At 41.7% G+C, this 17,598-nt stretch overlaps 1 protein-coding gene across 1 annotated transcript in view; it reads left to right on the top strand.

Moving 5' to 3' along the window:
• Window positions 1–17,598, top strand: part of ADAMTS18 (ADAM metallopeptidase with thrombospondin type 1 motif 18) — a 141,571-nt gene that overhangs the window by 67,062 nt on the left and 56,911 nt on the right. The window contains exons 7-11 of the mRNA XM_043599387.1: window positions 1,198–1,357; window positions 2,725–2,830; window positions 5,242–5,379; window positions 7,483–7,636; window positions 15,860–15,955. Of these exons, the coding sequence (XP_043455322.1) occupies window positions 1,198–1,357; window positions 2,725–2,830; window positions 5,242–5,379; window positions 7,483–7,636; window positions 15,860–15,955 (654 nt within the window). The remainder of the gene's footprint in view (window positions 1–1,197; window positions 1,358–2,724; window positions 2,831–5,241; window positions 5,380–7,482; window positions 7,637–15,859; window positions 15,956–17,598) is intronic.

Below are 17,598 nucleotides of genomic sequence, written 5' to 3'. Positions count from 1 at the left end.
CCAGCACCATCTCAGGTACCACAGAGAATAAATAAGGAATATTTAGCTGCCCTTGAATTGATTACCTTGAGGTGCAGGACACAGGTATGGGGTAAATTATAAAACCAGACCATATAATAACGTGTTAATTGCATGGCTCCCACTGCTTTGTAGTGTTTCGATGCTGAAACTGTATTTTTCTGAGATGGGGATTACCACTCAAACCATTTTTTAAGTCCCCTGTGGCTTCTCCTCTTCATGTGTAACCCCAGTAATTAATGTACAAAAGCAAGGAGTCGGAGACAAGACGAAAATTAATCTAATGGTCCAGGTGTGTAGAGCTGCAGAGGTTAACAACCTGTCATATTGCTCTTGGAGTTTTAGAAAGGTAGAAAGGAGGGTGTGTGTTCTTGAGAGACACTTGTGTCTTTAACCTACCACTTATACTTCGCCCAAGGACATTGAAGCCAGAGGCATCCTAATTCACAGATAATTAAAGACCTAGTCTAAAAACCCTCCACTTGACCCAAGTCAGTAGTTGTAAGGACAGATTTTGGTAAATAATTATGTTAAGGCTAGGTCCTGTCTTACCCCCTCAGAATCTTATGACTATTTGTTTCTACATCCGTTCAGTGAGCTTTCATTTTATTGACTGATGGATGGATTGATTTTAATCTATGATGTGCCAAGCCCTTTGCTGGAAATTGTGACGTAGGCGTGAATAAGCTGTGGTCACTACCTTCCTCATGCTCTATTGAAGAGAGCGTTGAACTTTATCACCATTAACTTATAATTAGATTATAAGTTATAATCTAACATATAAAATATATATAATAATCTAACTATATATATATATAATATATATAATCTGTTACAAAAAGCTATAACAGTTGTGTAAAGGTGATATTAGCATGAAATGAACATAGAGATTCCTAACTGATGTCAGGTTATTTGATTTTTTTGTAGATAGAGAATTGGTCATAAAGTATACTACTAGAACTCTGTAGTGGCTTGAAATGTTGTGAGAATTTACCTAAATAGCTTTAGGGTTGTTTTTTTTTTTTAACTTCTGTCGCCAACTTTGGCTCAAGTATTTTCCTCTACTGACCTTTCTCCCCAGAAGCATGATGTTTCTGTGTTTGCCTGTACAAATGGAATGATTCAACGTTCTCGCCTCTGAGACACATTCATGCTCTGATTTGTGTGGGTTTCCCATAGGGAGGATTATTGATCAACCATCATGCAGACCAGTCTCTGAATAGTTTCTGTCAATGGCAGTCCGCCCTCACTGGAAAGAATGGCAAGAGGCATGACCATGCCATCCTCCTCACGGGATTTGACATTTGTTCCTGGAAGAATGAACCATGTGACACTCTAGGTATGGTATGAATGGATGCTTCACTCATACCTGCAAAAACAGTAAGGAAACTTTCTACTGGCTGGGTAGCCCTTAGGACCCTTAATAAGGAGACTTAATATTTAAATGGCGGACTATGTTTACTGTACCATCTGGTGAATGTTGTTCTATTCGACCGAAGTCAGGGTAGAATGGTGAGCTCATTTCCTTTATTTGTTTTGTATTTTTCTTTATTACCTCTATTGATGACCATTGAGATAAATGGGTTAACTAGCCTAGTTGTGGTTTATTCTCTAAGCATCATGACTGCAGAACTGGGTAGCTGAAGAGAATTTGACTGTTCTTCATGGTACATAGCTCTGCCCCTAGTTAGCAGTCCATCCTTTAGAAAGTTACACATCCTTTAGAAAGGGACACATCTTTTCTATATTTGCACTAGACACTGAGTAAAGACTATATCTTCTAATTCTATACTGTATTTTCTAGTATATTCCATTGCATACAGTAGGAACTCCCCAGTTATTTTTAATGGATCGATGATCATCTAGATCATTGTGATGGTGGTGATGGTGATGATAGGCTGGGTTTCTCGCATCATCTCATGGACCTCATAGCAGCAAGGTGGGTGCAGTTCACCCACAAGTGTGCACGTAACACTAACTGGGTACATAGCCTATACTGGGTACATAGCCATGAGCCTGTTCTACTGCTTATGAGGACCCAGAACTGGGAAGAAAGACATTTAATACCACAGTGTGGTTCCAGATAGAATCAAGCACTGGCTGGAATGATTTTTTAGCTGTTGTTGGCAGAAGTCGTTTCTGAAAACAGAAGCATTTTTCACATTATAGAGAACAGGAGAATAATGCACTTAATCCGTTGACATTGTTTCAGGCCTTTTTGTGCTACCTGCTTCAGAAAAAGACCAGGACGTATGTTGTCCTAGAAAATATACCTTGAGCTTTGATGCTAATGCCACTGTTAAGTGGGTGTTTTGTATTGGGTTAGCTATGATTTTAGTGGTTGCTCTGACCCAAATAACAAACTTAGATAAGGCATGTAAATGTTCAGTAGCTTACTATTCTATATATGAAACAGAAATGATAATATTCATACCTCACAGGGTTATGAGGAGGATCCATTGATGACAATATCTTTTAAAAGGAAGGAAAATGCTGAATACTGAATTTATCTATCTGGGCAGGACAGAGAGCCATATGCCTCTAGTTAGTTTCCTGCAAAAAAATTTAAGTACATTTATCACTTAAGCTAAAATTAATTACATTAATCAAACTAAAACTGTGTAGAACACTTTGAAGCCATAAGACATGATCGGGTGTCTGTATAAGGTCCCTTTGGACTAACATTTGAAAATGTTCTCTCTTTAGGGTTTGCCCCCATCAGTGGAATGTGCAGTAAGTACCGAAGTTGTACCATCAATGAGGACACAGGGCTCGGCCTGGCCTTCACCATTGCTCATGAGTCAGGGCACAAGTAAGTGACCCCTTGATTCACCACTTTCTATGAGGACTGGCTGGGCAATTCATTGGCATTCCGCTAGAATGGTAGAATAGGTAGGATAAATCTAGGGTACAGCTTAGGCTAGTACTGGACCACGGGCGCCCGGGTGGATCAGTCAGTTAAAGGTGTGATTTCAGCTCAGGTCATGATCTTGCGGTTCGTGGCTTTGAGCCCCACATCAGGCTCTGTGCTGACAGCTCAGAGCCTGGAGCCTGCTTCAGATTTTGTGTCTTTCTCTTTGTCCCTCCCCTGCTTGAGCTCTCTGTCTCTCCCTCTCTCAAAAATAAACAAACATTAAAAAAATACAAGAATACAAAAAGAATTGTACTGGCCCATAAGGAGAACTCAATAAAGGCCAGTCATTGTTGACGTGGCTCTTTTAAACAACATTTCGTGGCTGCACAGAATTACATTGTGTGCATAAATGGACTAGTCCTCTAACGGCTCCTCTGGTCTTTTAGGAATTTCTTCCATGTTTTGCTGCAGTGAAGATACCTTTAGTTCATTACGCCAAGGAAATAATCATGGAGATACGTACATTTCCAGACTGTAACAGCATGTTAATTGTTCAAAGACTTGTGATGCACACACCGGATATTCTTGTAGTCGGTGTCACTGCATGTACTTAATATTCTTTTCGTTGGTGTTAGTAAATCTTTCTTTTGTGAGACTAGAGTTCGAAATGAGCAATGAGAAACCTAAGAGTCGTGAGCTGAATTTACAAGGCATGTAATCTGGTGCCAGTGCAGTTCTACAGAGAATTTTCAAACGTTGCTTGAACAGTAGCATCCACATTGGAATAAGCACACTGCTTTACAAGATGACTATTTCAAAGGGCATGTTCTTTGGAGTTTGAGTTTAGGAGTGTTTGCGTGTGTGTCTCATATTCACCATTTATATTGAATGCTCATTTTCAGAGCATTGATTAATTTCTGACTTAAAAATAAAAGCAGGGGCACCTAGGTAGCTCAGTTGGTTAAGCGTCTGATTTTGGCTCAGGTCATGATCTCTCGGTCTGTGAGTTACAGCCCCGTGTCAGGCTCTGTACTGATAGCCCAGAGCCTAGAGCCTGCTTGGAATTCTGGTTCTCCTTCTCTCTCTTCCCCTTCTCCACTTGTGCTCGGTCTCTCTCTCAAAATAATAAATATTAAAAAAAATTTTTTTAAGTGTTTATTTATTTTTGAGACACAGAGCATGAACGAGGGAGGGTCAGAGAGAGGGAGATACAGAATCTGAAGCAGGCTCCAGGCTCCGAACTGTCAGCACAGAGCCCGATGCGGGGCTCGAACTTACGGACTGTGAGATCAGGACCTGAGCCGAAGCTGATGCTCAACCGACTGAGCCACCCAGGTGCCCCCCCCCAAATCTTTTTTAATTAAAGCAAAAATTACCTACTTCACGGCTATACTTTATATTCAAATATTGTGGTGCTAGTGTCTCCTATGAGCATATTATCTTGAAAATTTGAATCCTGACCTGTACCATTACCGAATGGCTTCCCAACCTGTTATGTATGTATGCAACCACGTTCTTCGTAAGATATGAATGAACCCATTTGACTGTGAACAGAGGTGCAAAAATGCCTGGTAGGCGCAAGGCCCCTTTGTACAGAGCAGGAAATAAATAGGAATGTCAAACATAGGTCTGAATTTGTTTCTGCTCCTATCTCCTCCTGACCCTGAACTTCCTTACCACAGTTTTACAATTGGTGGCAAGAAAACAATTTGGTGTTGGAAATAAAAGAATTGGATTCTCCCATCATTTTAGTTTAGCTTCGACATCTTGACCAAAAGTTTCTCGTCCTTACACGAAAGCAGACATACCGTTCTTTGGTTTTGTGGCCAAGGCACAATAGAACAAAGCCCTTAGCATTCTTTAGACTTTGCTACATGAACTTTACAGCACTGCAGTTAACATTGGTTTGAACCCGTACAGGTCTACTTAGATGTGGACTCTTGTCAATAAATACAGTACAGTACTGTAAATATATTTTCGTTATGACTTTTTTTAGTAACATTTTCTTTTCTCTTACTTGATTGTAAGACTACAGTATATAATACTTCTACTATTCAAAACATGCGTTAATTGGCCTTAAGTTATTGATAAGGCTTCCAGTCAGCGGTACGCTCTTAGTAGGTAAGTTTGGGGGCAGGTGGAAGTTACACTGGAATTTTCAGTTGAGGTGGGGAGGGTCAGTGCCCTTAACCCCTCTGTTGTTCAAAGGTCAATGATACATAGTAACTCATTTTGAATTTTTCTTGCAGAAGAAAGATAATTCTTTCTCTCACTTGGGTTCATTGGATGTCAATGCGTCTTCTTTTGATTATAATTTGGAAAATGGGTCACAGAAAGCTTGTTGTTTTTGTTTCCTCCATTTGTTTCAGCTTCGGCATGATTCACGATGGGGAAGGCAATCCCTGTAGGAAGGCTGAAGGCAATATCATGTCTCCCACACTGACAGGAAACAATGGGGTGTTTTCCTGGTCTTCGTGCAGCCGGCAGTATCTCAAGAAATTCCTTAGGTAAGACCAAGTAAAGCCAGGGGTCTTCCCCAGGTTGGAGTGGTGACAGAAAACAGCTCTTAACAGATGTTTAAAATAAATACTCTGGGGATGATGATGATGGTGGTCGTGGTGGTGGTGATATGGTCATCATTATTGCTGTTGAAAAAATACATTGAAGGTCTAATTCTGTGCTAAGTGCTCTGCACATGTTGCCTTATTCAGTCCTCATAGCAATCCTGTTAGGATCCTCATTCTCCAGTTAAGGAAATGGAGTCCTAGAGAGGCTAATTGTGTTAATCCTATAGCTGGTGTGGACGTAAAACCCACACCGAGGTCTGCTCTGATTCCAAGATCTATGCTTATAACTATCTCCCCTTTATGACCTCCAGAGGTTGCTAGATACACATTTTACTGTGACTGATTATTTTAATGTGATCAGTTTGATCATAATAGTATTACACATGTTAAAGCGGTGTGCATGTTTTACAATGAGTGGAATATTGGCTTGCTTAGCTATTTTGCTTGAAATGGCCATGAGCTAGCTGTATGTCCAAAAGCCATCCAAAGGAGGCGATAGTCATATAAAATCTCTTTGATAATTCAAAACTCCTACATGGCATTAGTAAAATGGGAGTTAGGAAGGTATCACTATGTGATTCATATTACATGACCCAAAGGTAGAACTCTTTGAAGTTTCCTTTAATTTTGTTCAGCAATAATATATATATTATTTTATATATATATATATATATATATATATATATATATATATATATATATTTGACCTTTGTAATTAGGATAGCCTTCTAGTTGTTGTTACATATCTCATCATGCTATGTTGACTCACAAGAACACTCAGGTTCTAATCCCATTTCCCTTTGACCAAATGTTAGGGAAACGAACAAGGTTTCTTTGGGAATTGATAATACTGATACTCTTTTTTTAAACCTATACTATTACCCACTATTTGCAAGTGTTTATGGAATTTGTGATACACAACAGGCAAAGCTGATTAAATGTAAAGATGTCTAGCCAAACGACGTCCTAAAGAACGGGAAAAATTTGACAAGGCTTTTGCCAATGATAAGTTTTATCAAGTGGAAGATTTTCTTATTAGTTTTAAGTTTATAATTTGGGGCTTCAAATTATCTTTTCTCTCATGGGAGAGTGGAATCAATGAATATTAATCAAGGCCGACTTAATACAGATTGAATTTCTGTCATTCATATGATATTGTTAAATGTTGGTGATGATGATGATAACAGCTGACTCGAAATGCTTACTCTGCCGGGTTAAGCACATTGTCGTCAGTAATGGCATATGTCACAGTTGCTCTTCGGTCTCATGGTTGACTTGGATTCCCATCTGTGTGTCTCCAAAGTCATACTGAACCACCATGCTGTTTGACATCACAGTTTAACTGATATCATAGTTTAACCACTCAAGTTGAGTGGCGGGAAGGTATTTTTTTTAACAATATCCATGCCATCAAGATTGCTTTTTTTTTTTTAACACATCCCAGTTGAGCACACTTGGGGGAATTGTTCTGCTTAGTGCCCCAATTCTTTCTCTCGATGCTTACAAAAACCTTGTAAAGATTATTTGAGGTAAAGTACATCTTGACCACGGCCCCATTATTTATATATATATATACATATATATATATATATGTATATATATATATAAAACAACACAGCGTGACGTTCAACTCCGTAAAAATAGATACTGTCTCTGTCTAGTTTATTCTGTACCTTTAGCATTTAACCTAATGTTCACCACACAGTAGGCACCCAATAAAAACTTGTTGAATGTTGTTGAATGAGATTGTTGGGGAGAGTTTTCAAATATATGCATCTTTGCCATCTAGCAGGCCAAATCAAATCACTTGGACAGCTATAATTCCTTTACCAGGTGAAACCTTCCATAGCTGTGTAAATTCCATCTTAGACAGGACAGGACTCAAACCCTGGAAAAAATAAACATTTTAACTTTAAGTATGACCTATATGTTTAGCCATGTTCTATGTTTCTTTGCATGAATGCATTGAGAGGTGTACTGTTTTTTGTGGAAAGATCACAGGTAAACACAGGAGTTAACAAGGATTTTTTTTTTTTCCTGCAGCACACCTCAGGCTGGGTGCCTGGTGGACGAGCCCAAGCAAACAGGACAGTATAAATATCCAGACAAACTACCAGGACAGATTTATGATGCCGACACACAGTGCAAGTGGCAATTTGGAGCAAAAGCCAAGTTATGTAGCCTTGGTTTTGTGAAGGTATGTTTGCTTGTGATTTCAACCTCACGTTAAGATTCTGCAATGTGTCTGTGCCCCTACCAGAAGTATAAACATTTGGTTTGCGAGGCCAAGGGTTAGAGTCTGGGTTATCTCTAAAATGTCAGCTTCTTGGCATGATAATTAAGTGGCAGTTTTACTGTCGATGAATTGTCCAGGCTTATCCCCTGTAGACCATGCCTGGTTTAAATACCTTCTGACTGCATCCTGGGAAGAAAATTACTCCTGTGCAGATGAGGGTTTTATCACAAGTAGTAAATCTGGGTACAATAGTGTTTACCTACCTCTTATCGTTCTGTTTCTTATTGCTGTGTTCATTTCCCTTAAATGTGATACATTTAAAATCATCACCACCTCAAAATAGATACATATGCTTCTATGGAATGTAAAAACTGTTAACAGCCAACTTTTTCCTGTGTTAGGTCTTCCCTTCCACATGACGAGAAACATAGATGGGAAAACCCAAAGTCCAGGATGTAGAAATGGGAGACACATTGGAACACTTGCTCAGGAACTCTAGCACTGACAATCTCAACATCAATACAAAGTAGAATCAGTTTTAAGGTTTTTCCCCTAGTATCCAAAGAGAAGCATGGAGGGGCACCTGAGTGGCTCAGTCGGTTAAACTGCAGCCTCTTGATTTCAGCTCAGGTCATGATCTCATGATTCGTGCCATCGAGCCCCACATAGGGCTCCATGCTGACAGCTCACGGAGCCTGCTTCTGATTCTCTCTCTCCCTCTCTCTCTGCCCCTCCCATGCTCACACTTACTTGTCACAGACTATGACAAGTTCTTTCTTGTCCAGCAAGAGAGCAGGTGCAGAATTGAATACGAGAGAGGCTAATGTCTGGGAGGAGACAAGAGCCCCAAGCAGGGGTTTCATGTCCATAGTTATTGAGCTCACGAGATATTACCTTCATCATGAATGTGAAGAAAACAAGATCTTACACACGTGAAATGTTGAGAAAACAATCAGACGGTAATCATTAGCTTGTGTAAGAAGCAAAGGGTCTGGGAGACCAGTGAGTTTGTGATCAAGGTACATTGGCACCAGATGGAAAGTAATTTCCTGCAGGTGATGTGACAAGTTACTCGTGATCCCATTACAGTATCTCGCTAGGTAATCTCGGGCATTTTTGCCCTGTGGTGGTGGCTTTCTGCCCTAAGCTTTTTTCTAACTTATTTATGTAAGTAGAATCTATTTCCCCATACTTGCTCTCTCTCAAAACGAATAAATAAACTTAAAAAAAATTCTTAAAAAGAAGAAAGAACAAACAGAAGCATGGAAATCCTAGGTATCTGGAAATAGGGAAATGACAAAGATTTATAGCTCCTTTTCTGTGCTCTCTTTCTATCCCCCGCCCTTTCCATCCCTCCTCTTTTCTTCTCCCTCTTCTCTGGCCACCATCCCTTCCAGCAATTGCCTCCGGAGCCTCTGCTCCACATATGGCATTCTACTTTGAGACTTCTTTTATTTTTCCTCAGTCTTCACAAAGACCTTTTGAAATGAGACTTATCTTTTTTTTTTTTTTTAACATGGAGCTCAGGGAATGTGTATTCCATGTGCCCCAACCCTCAAAACTTTTAAACAAGGCACAGCATTCACACTAATGTTACGCTTCCTTCTCCCGAGTTAATATCAGTGTTTCCTCAGCTTCAGTCATTGACAGCGACATTCAGTGATTAATAATCACCTTTATTCGTGGTGGTGTATCTCTGTATTATTACGCATGTGTTGCTTTTCTAATAAATCATCTCACCCCCAAATCTCTAAGTCCAGTCGTCAAAAAGTAACCACTGAATCACAGGTTTGATAGGAGATTACTTATTTTTCTAATGCTCTCTAAATGCATAATTGTTAGAAAAGTTTATCCACCCACCGTCCACAATATTTTTGGTGTATCCTCCATGGTCCATGGGGCTTACTTTGGCAAATGCCGATGTATCCTGTGCACATTAATAAATTTACGACTGCAGGGGCACCTAGGTGGCTCAGTCAATTGAACGTCTGAGGTCATGACGTTGGCTCAGGTCATGATCTCACTGTTCTGAGTTCGAGCCTCACATCGGGCTCTGTGCTGACAGCTCAGAGCCTGGAACCTGCTTTGGATTCTGTCTCCGTCTCTCTCTGGCCCTCCCCTGTTTATGCACTGTCTCTCTCTCTCCCGCTCTCTCTTTCTCTTTCAAATATAAATAAACATTAAAAAATAAATAGATAAATTTATAACGGTCTCTAATTGCCTGTTAAGTTGACGTGTTTGGCAGGAGTTGATAGATGTTCATCCTGTTGACAAAGTTTGTCTGACTCTCCTTTCACTTCATTCTTAAAGGTTTCTCGAGCTTACCCCCATTCATTAATCACACGTTTATTAAACGCTTACTATGCAGCGAATGCGCAATTGGTAACGAGTTTGATTTTCTTGGCAAACATAAAGGAAGTTTTAAAAATGACTACCATTCCTTCAAGATCCTACATTCAGCAAACATTTGTGGGGTGCCTGTTCTGTGTCAGAGAGTGTGCAGCGCTTAAATAGCCATTCTGCATTTACAGATATTTTTCTGGAGCTATACCATAGTTTTCAGAGAGACAGCACCTCAGTGGGATGCTCTTCCTCGGGGACCGGGGCAAAGGGAAATGGAAACTGCAAACTAAAAGTCTGAATTGAATGAGGAAGGCGGAGGGGCTCAGTAAGTTAAGTGTCTGACTCTGGATTTTGACTCAGGTCGTGATCTCACGGTTAGTGGGTTCGAGCCCTGTGTCGGGCTCTGCACTGACAGTGCAGAACCCGCTGGGAATTCTGTCACCCTCTTTCTCTGCCCCTCCCCTGCTCTCTCTCTGTTTCTCTCTTTCTTAAAATAATAAACATTTAAAAATATTTTTTTTTAAAAAATGAGGAAGTCACAGAGATGGGAATGCCCAGGGGGTAGAGATTTGCTGACGGGAGCAACTTGGGAAGAGCAGGAGGTAAGACTGTTCGAGAATGCTGAATGTTTTCCCCCCACAGCCTAGGGGGCAAATACCTGCTTGTAACTTGAACCGTGGCATTACCTCTGAGAATCACAGATCTTTCCTGCCTCCCCTAAGTGGGTGGGGCTTCCAATACAAGCAGATTTCCCGTTTGTCCTGCTGGTCTGAACAGTTCAGACCCACATCTGGCAGCTCAGGAGAAGTAATGGCATTTTGTTTTCGGTGTCTTCAAGGTCCTGTCATTGCTTTCCCTTTCAGACCTATTCTTCTCACTGCCTTTTAAAAAAATCTTTATGTACCCCCCCGCCCTGCCGGAAAGGCAGTTTTGCATGAGTTAGAAGCACGCACACTCAAAAAATTTCTCAAGTGTCTTTGGAACCGCATGCAATTATCAGCATCCCCTGCAACTTGTTAGAAGTGCAAATGCTCAGGTGTCATTCCAGTCCTGAAGCATAAGAAAGTGTGGGGGTAGGACCTGGCAACCTATGCCTGAACAGGGGCTCTATGTGATTCTGATGCTTGCTCAGGGTTGAGAACTGCTGACTTAGGCAGTCGTCAGTTTCACACACACACACACACACACACCCACACCCCCTCTGGCTTTTGGAGTTAGGTGGACCTGAAAGTTTAAAACCTTATTCGACCGTGTCCTAGAACCCGGGTCAAATGGCTTAACCTCCCTCAGCCTTTCTGTCCACATCTGTAAGGTGAGGATAGGGATAGTTCTTCCCTGGTGGTTGTGTGGGTGCATCTGTTGGTACAGCTAATCAGGGTTTTCTCGGCTTCCTTGTCTGATCCTGGAGCTGGCTGTCTTTCTTACCTGTCTCATCTTCTGCCAGCCGTCGGTGTCTTCACGTCAAGTTTGATCTCTGTTCCCTTTCAAAGTGTTCAGGAAAATGAGTTGGTTAGATTGGGCTGGTGGGTCCACATTATTTGGACAGACATAAGGGAGGGTCACCTCCACAGCAACTGGAGGGAACACGCCTCTGGTTATTAAACACATATTAGCCGCTGACTGACAGCGAGGGAGTAGGTGCCTGCCAGAATGCTCCAGGCGCCGGAAGAGACTCTGGTCAGTGCTTCCAATGTGGCTTATTTTACTAAGTTAGAAATGAGCAACCTGCACCCTGTATCTCAGCAGCCATCGGTCACTGTCACGTAGCACGAGGTCCATTCATATTCATTTACAGATGTACTGAGCGGGTTTGAAGCAGAATAGAAATGATAGGGAAGGTATGAATTCTAGTGAATATTTTTAGGCTCATCACCTCAGAGAACATTTCCTCTGAAAGAAGAGACATGTCAAATATAGTAGGATGGGCATGCATTTCTGGTTTCAAGAATCGGACCTCATAATGCTCAAAGGTCGTCAAAAGGTACAAAGTTCTAGAGAGTAAGTCCTGGAGATTCCGTGTACATCATGGTGAGTATAGTGAATATTATAGCGCATATATGAAAGTTGGCCCGAGAGCAGATCTTGTCTGCTCATCACACGAAAAGAAAAGAAAATTTTCCTCATCACAAGAAAATAAAATTGTAAAAATATATGGGGACAGATGGACTTATTAGCGATCTTTTGTAATACGTACGAATATCGAATCATTATGTTGTACACCTAAAACTAATATGTTTAGTGTTACACATCCATTAGACTTCTAATGTAATGTAGAAAATTTTTTAAATTTTCCAATTTTATTTTAAAAATTTTCGTGTAGAAAAAGAACTCGACATTGGGATGAAAGAATGGAAAAGAAAGAGAAACTCCCTAAGGATCTAAATCTAAGTGTAATCAGTAAATTGTACCTGCTTTGTAATCTAATAAATTTCCTACCTCAGGTTTCGCATTTTACTAACTTCCCCCACGGACTTGGGGTTCAGCTATCTTCATGTCCTTGTATTTTTTTCAAGCCGTTTCTGCTTTCGTGTCTATAGGTCTTTGTGTATATGCCTCCCCGCCTAGCACACTGCACGGCCACCCATGTGGCAAATACCTAATCATCTTCTGCTGTCAAAGATTCCAGCACAAGCATTACCTCCTATTTTCCCCAAGGAGACTGAAACATTCCTTTCCCCCGGCCTCCATCTGTACCCTTTATGTCACCATCATAAACTTGTGATACTATGTTATAGCTGATGAGGTATGTCTCTTGCCTCAGTGGATGGACGGTATCTGTAGGGCCTAGCATGTGCCCACCATGTTGGCAGATACCCAGGAGTCATTTACTGAAATTAGAAGGGCAATCAAAGCTAACATTTCTTTAGCACTCCCATTTCCATAAAGTGGAGGATTATGCCTCTCTCCCCTTCTCATCCCTCCTCAAGAAAGCAGGAGTGGCTGACTTACCTGGGAGAAAAAGAGGAGTCAAGGAGGACTCTAGGGCTTTTGGCTTGAGCAATCAGAAGTCTGGAGGGGTCATGTCATGAGCTGGAAGAGGCTGAACATGACTCAGGTTTGGGGGGAAAGATGGGGAATTCTGTTTCAGATGTGTTAAGGGCGTTATGAAATTTGATTCGCAAAGACCACTAACATTTTTAGCACCTCAGGTTTCGCTTGAAGGGGCATCTTTCGGAATCTTTAGAATACAACGGGACAACGCGGTCAACGATGACAGGACAGAGTATAGTATTGAGAGTCTCCTTAAAAATCACATCCAGGCAGCATGAGATCTTGGAGTCTCTGTGGTTAATTCTTTCTCCCTTAAATTATGACTTAAGTCTGGGGAATTACAGATAAGGAAAAGTTAGTTGAATATGCTGGGGAAAATAAAGAAGGAAGAGAAGCAAAAAAGTGCAAACTCCCATTTCTGTTGACTTTGAAGGGGAGCTTTCTCAGAGGGTTCTCAAGGTCGTCAAAGCATGTAGTTGGCTATAATTACGTTTGACTTATGTACTTCACCACAAAAGAAATAACATGTTCATGCAGCCCGTCTGATTTCACTCTGGAATCCTGTGTTTTTGTGTTTTGCCTTATTTTCCTGGTCTTCTCCAGCTGCCCCTTTTTCTTAGCCCTGTGGCTTGGCATCGGGCTGTGGAATCTGGGTCGCCTTTGCTTCGGTCTGTCCCAAGGTCGTTTTGGCGGTGGCCACATAGGCTAGGGGTGTGGGTCATGGCTTCCTGCTGGCTGTAAGGGCAAAAACAGTTTAATTCTGAAAGCCTCTCGGACTGTGGCTTTGTTTCAATGGTGACCTCCTATTTCTCCATTTTGATATGGACTCTTTTTCCACATTAAGTTGTTCCCTCAGGCCGGGGTGACACATGTAAGGGCTCGCGGAGATGATGAAGTTGATTCACTCGTTGGCAGACTGCCTTATGCTTTCTACTAATGTCAGTGGCCAGGTCCCCTTCTGTGGGAAACATTGACATATCGTGTCTTATGAGCTGTTTTGAGATTTGAAAGTGGTATGTGTGGCACTTGCGTGGGGCTCCTGCTGGTGGTGTTCCCGAGCGGAGTCCCGAACACCCTTCCCTTCTCTTTTGCGGGGGGGGAAGGATTTTTTTGGTCCACAAGATCAGGCTCCCTGCACAGATCTCTGGTTTCCCTCCATTTTCTTTCCTTGTTCTGTGGAAAACTTTTTGTGTGTGAAATAACGCCTAAGCGTGTCCTTGCCATATTTTCCAACCATGAAATCGATACGAGCTAGAATGCTTGGGGAATTGGGTGCCCGGTTAATTGACTCTTCAGGGTTACACCGAGTGACCGCAAAAATCATTTTGTTTCCTCCCTGGTGGTTCATGTTTTCCCCCAAATTGTATGCATTCACACTTCTATCCCAGTAAATAGAATGTGGCAAACGAAATGGAATCATTTTGACATTTCATGATTTTGACATTCTATTAATGACATAATTCTGAAGAGCAACTTTAGCTGTTTGAGCTGGAAGGAATCTGGTTCCGTTGCCTTATTTCATAGGTAGGTAACTGAGGCCCAGAGAAGCTGAGAGCTTTCCAACCTCCATTAATGGCAAATCCAAGCCCAGAGTAGTGGTCAAGGACGCTGGCTGGAATCAGGCCAGTTGGAGTCTGGCCTTTGCCACTTACCAGCTGTGTGACTTGGCGGCTTTGAAATGTCAATAGCTCGTTCAGTTCCCTCATCTAAATTAGCTTATGTGCGGAATTCGTTTAGTGAGCACCACTAAATGGTGTTAGTATTCGTTTCCTATGACCGCTCTAATAACTTTCCATGAACTTAATGACTTAAAGCAACACACGTTTATTTTCTTACGTTTCTGGAGGTGGACACATGAAGTAAGTGCCGCTGGGCTGAAATCAAGTGTCGGCAGGCTTGTGGCCCTCCTGCAAGCTCTAGAAGAGAAGCCATTTTCTTGCCTTCTCCAGCTTCTACAGGCCTCCTTCGTTCCTTGGCGCAGCGGCCCCATCCTCTGCCTTCCAAGCAGCAACATCCACCTAGGCCCTTCTCACGCTGTCCTCCCTCTGACTCTCTTCTATCTTCCCCTGCCCTCTTCAAGGGTCCCTGTGGTTGTCTTGGGCCCATCTGGAAAATCGAAGATAGTCTCCCCGCCTCAAGGTCAACTGCAACCCTGATTGCATCTGCACCTTTAATTCTCCTTTGCTACGTAAATGCACAAAGTCACAAGCACCAGTGGTGGGGATGTGGTCATTTTGGGGGGATGGTGTTCTGCCTGCCACAGTCTAGCATGAGAGTTAAGCTATTCGATGCTCTCATGTGAAAATTGCTGAAATGCTTGAAAATTACTATAAAGATAAGGACGCCGGTGATGATCATTTACATCATTTACCCTTGAGAACAACCCTCCAGAGGAAAGAGGTGCTTCGATCACCATCTCCACAGTTGAGAAAACCACACTTCAGACCCTTCCGTAACATGTCCCTAGGGCCGGGAACGTCAAATTCGGGGGCGAGGATCTGAATCCGATGTGCTTGATTCCAGTTTGGGCTTCTTTTGTGTCACTCATGGTGGTGGTAGTTGTCATTACAAACCAGGTCTCTTGGTTTCAAGCCAAATGGTCCCTAAATGAACTGTCGTTACCTCCCCGTCATTACCAAACCCCCACACCGGCAGTGCGGAAACTTCCTGCTTGTACGTTTGCTACAGCGTATTTACCGGTTACCTGGCCGCTCCCGACGTCACTTGCCTCCGCTTCCTGGACAATGTCCCATTCCAGCTGCCTCAAAATATGATATCGTATACAAAAGACTTTGGATATTTGCATTTTTATTGTATTGACACCCTTACCAGCTTCTTCTTTTCTTTCAGGACATTTGCAAGTCCCTTTGGTGCCACCGAGTGGGTCACAGGTGTGAGACCAAGTTCATGCCCGCGGCAGAAGGGACCGTTTGTGGCTTGAGTATGGTAAACTGCATACTTGTTAGTCTCTAGTTCTGGAAACATGATAACATGTAGAAACAAACCATTGTACAAATTATCTGTACTGTAACTTCAGAATGGAATACCTTGGCTGCTGCACACATTTTCTGACTACTCTTTAAATTAATCAGCATTACTTAAGCAGTTATTATAAAAACTCAGTGCTAATATAACCCAGTTGGCTCAAGTGTTTAGGGTGATTTTTTTTTTCTTTTTGCCTTTGGTTTCCATTTTTAGATGAAATATTTCTATTTCAGCGAGCTGGTGGATTTTATTGTATACTGTTTGTGTTAAACTTGATTCAGTATAGAAGAGCTTCAAGGAGCAGATGTCCTGTTTAGTAGCAAAGGAAGGACTCTACCCTGATACAAGGCCCCTACTGCTCACCTCCCAGGAGCTATCGTTGGGCTTCTGACATGCTCACTGGAGTCCCATCACTTAGAGGGATTCCTAGCAAAGGATAAGCTGCATCTCCGTCTAGGGTGTACCAGAAATCCTTGAGCCAGCAAATACCGTCAATCTAAAGAATCGTCTCCAATATGGGAGATTATGGGAGATTGCTGTGTTTTGAATGAAGAACATTCATATATTAGTTCCTGGCTTTTTTCCTCCTTCCCCGCTAATGTCTGGAGGACAGGTGCACTTGACGTAGCAGGAAATGGTCCAGATTTGGGGCATTCCTTTGAAAGATTGCAACCAAGAAGCTATGAAAGAGGGGAGCATGGAGATATTCCAGGTTCTTTGATCTCTGTTTTGGGGTCTGTCAAGGCAGCACGAGCCTGTATAGAAGACTCGGTCATTTAAAGTGAACTCATTCGTGCAATAATTTATTGACTACTAGATATCAGAGACAGGAGGCTCTGGGGTTACAAAGATAAACACAATTCAGTTTTATGTCTTCAAGAACTCAGTCTAGTGGGGGGAGCTACCTGTGCAGAAGCCAATAACTCTGACCGTCTTTTGAAACATACCTTCTTTAAGCACCTACTTACTGTCGATGCTCAGAATTAGGTGTGCACTTAGAAAGAAGTACAGTGAGTGGGTACACCACGACGGATGCTGGGATTTGAATGGAAGTTCCTCAGTTGGATGGGAGAGACATTCAGTGAGAGATTGACCATGAAGGTAGAGATACAGGACCTGAAAATTAATGAATGTTCAGAGAATGCTTTCTGATATTAAGTCACTCAGCATCTTTTAGAAGATTTGCATTTTTTTTAACTCTTTGAGTTTAAAGGAAATGAATCTTTAAAACATGGCGGCATTACATGCCACTTTTCACCCAAGATACCCATCTTAGAAAATTCCAATCAGGGTTCTCACTGAAAATATGCATGGAGTTGTTTTAGGTGTGGTAAGGCAAAGCAGTGAATTCATTAATTGAACATGTAAGTAGTGCTGAAGTCATTCTTATTTTTTAAAGCATCAAAATTTAGGACTTGCACCTCAAGGATTAGTGGGTATATTCTGATTATGAAGGCAACAGCATTAAACATAAGAGGGATGTGCAAGAAAAAAAATGGATATAAGAAATGAGGAAAGTAAGTGTCAAATGGCATGGGTTTCACATTAAAAAAATTTTTTTTAATGTTTATTTTGAGAGTGAGAGAGAGCATGAGCGGGGGAGA

The sequence above is a fragment of the Prionailurus bengalensis genome, chromosome E2 (assembly GCF_016509475.1).
Source record: "Prionailurus bengalensis isolate Pbe53 chromosome E2, Fcat_Pben_1.1_paternal_pri, whole genome shotgun sequence".
NCBI classification, from domain to species: Eukaryota; Metazoa; Chordata; class Mammalia; order Carnivora; family Felidae; genus Prionailurus; species Prionailurus bengalensis.
Note: the sequence above shows the minus strand (reverse complement) of the source record. Positions and strands in the feature narration are given on the sequence as shown.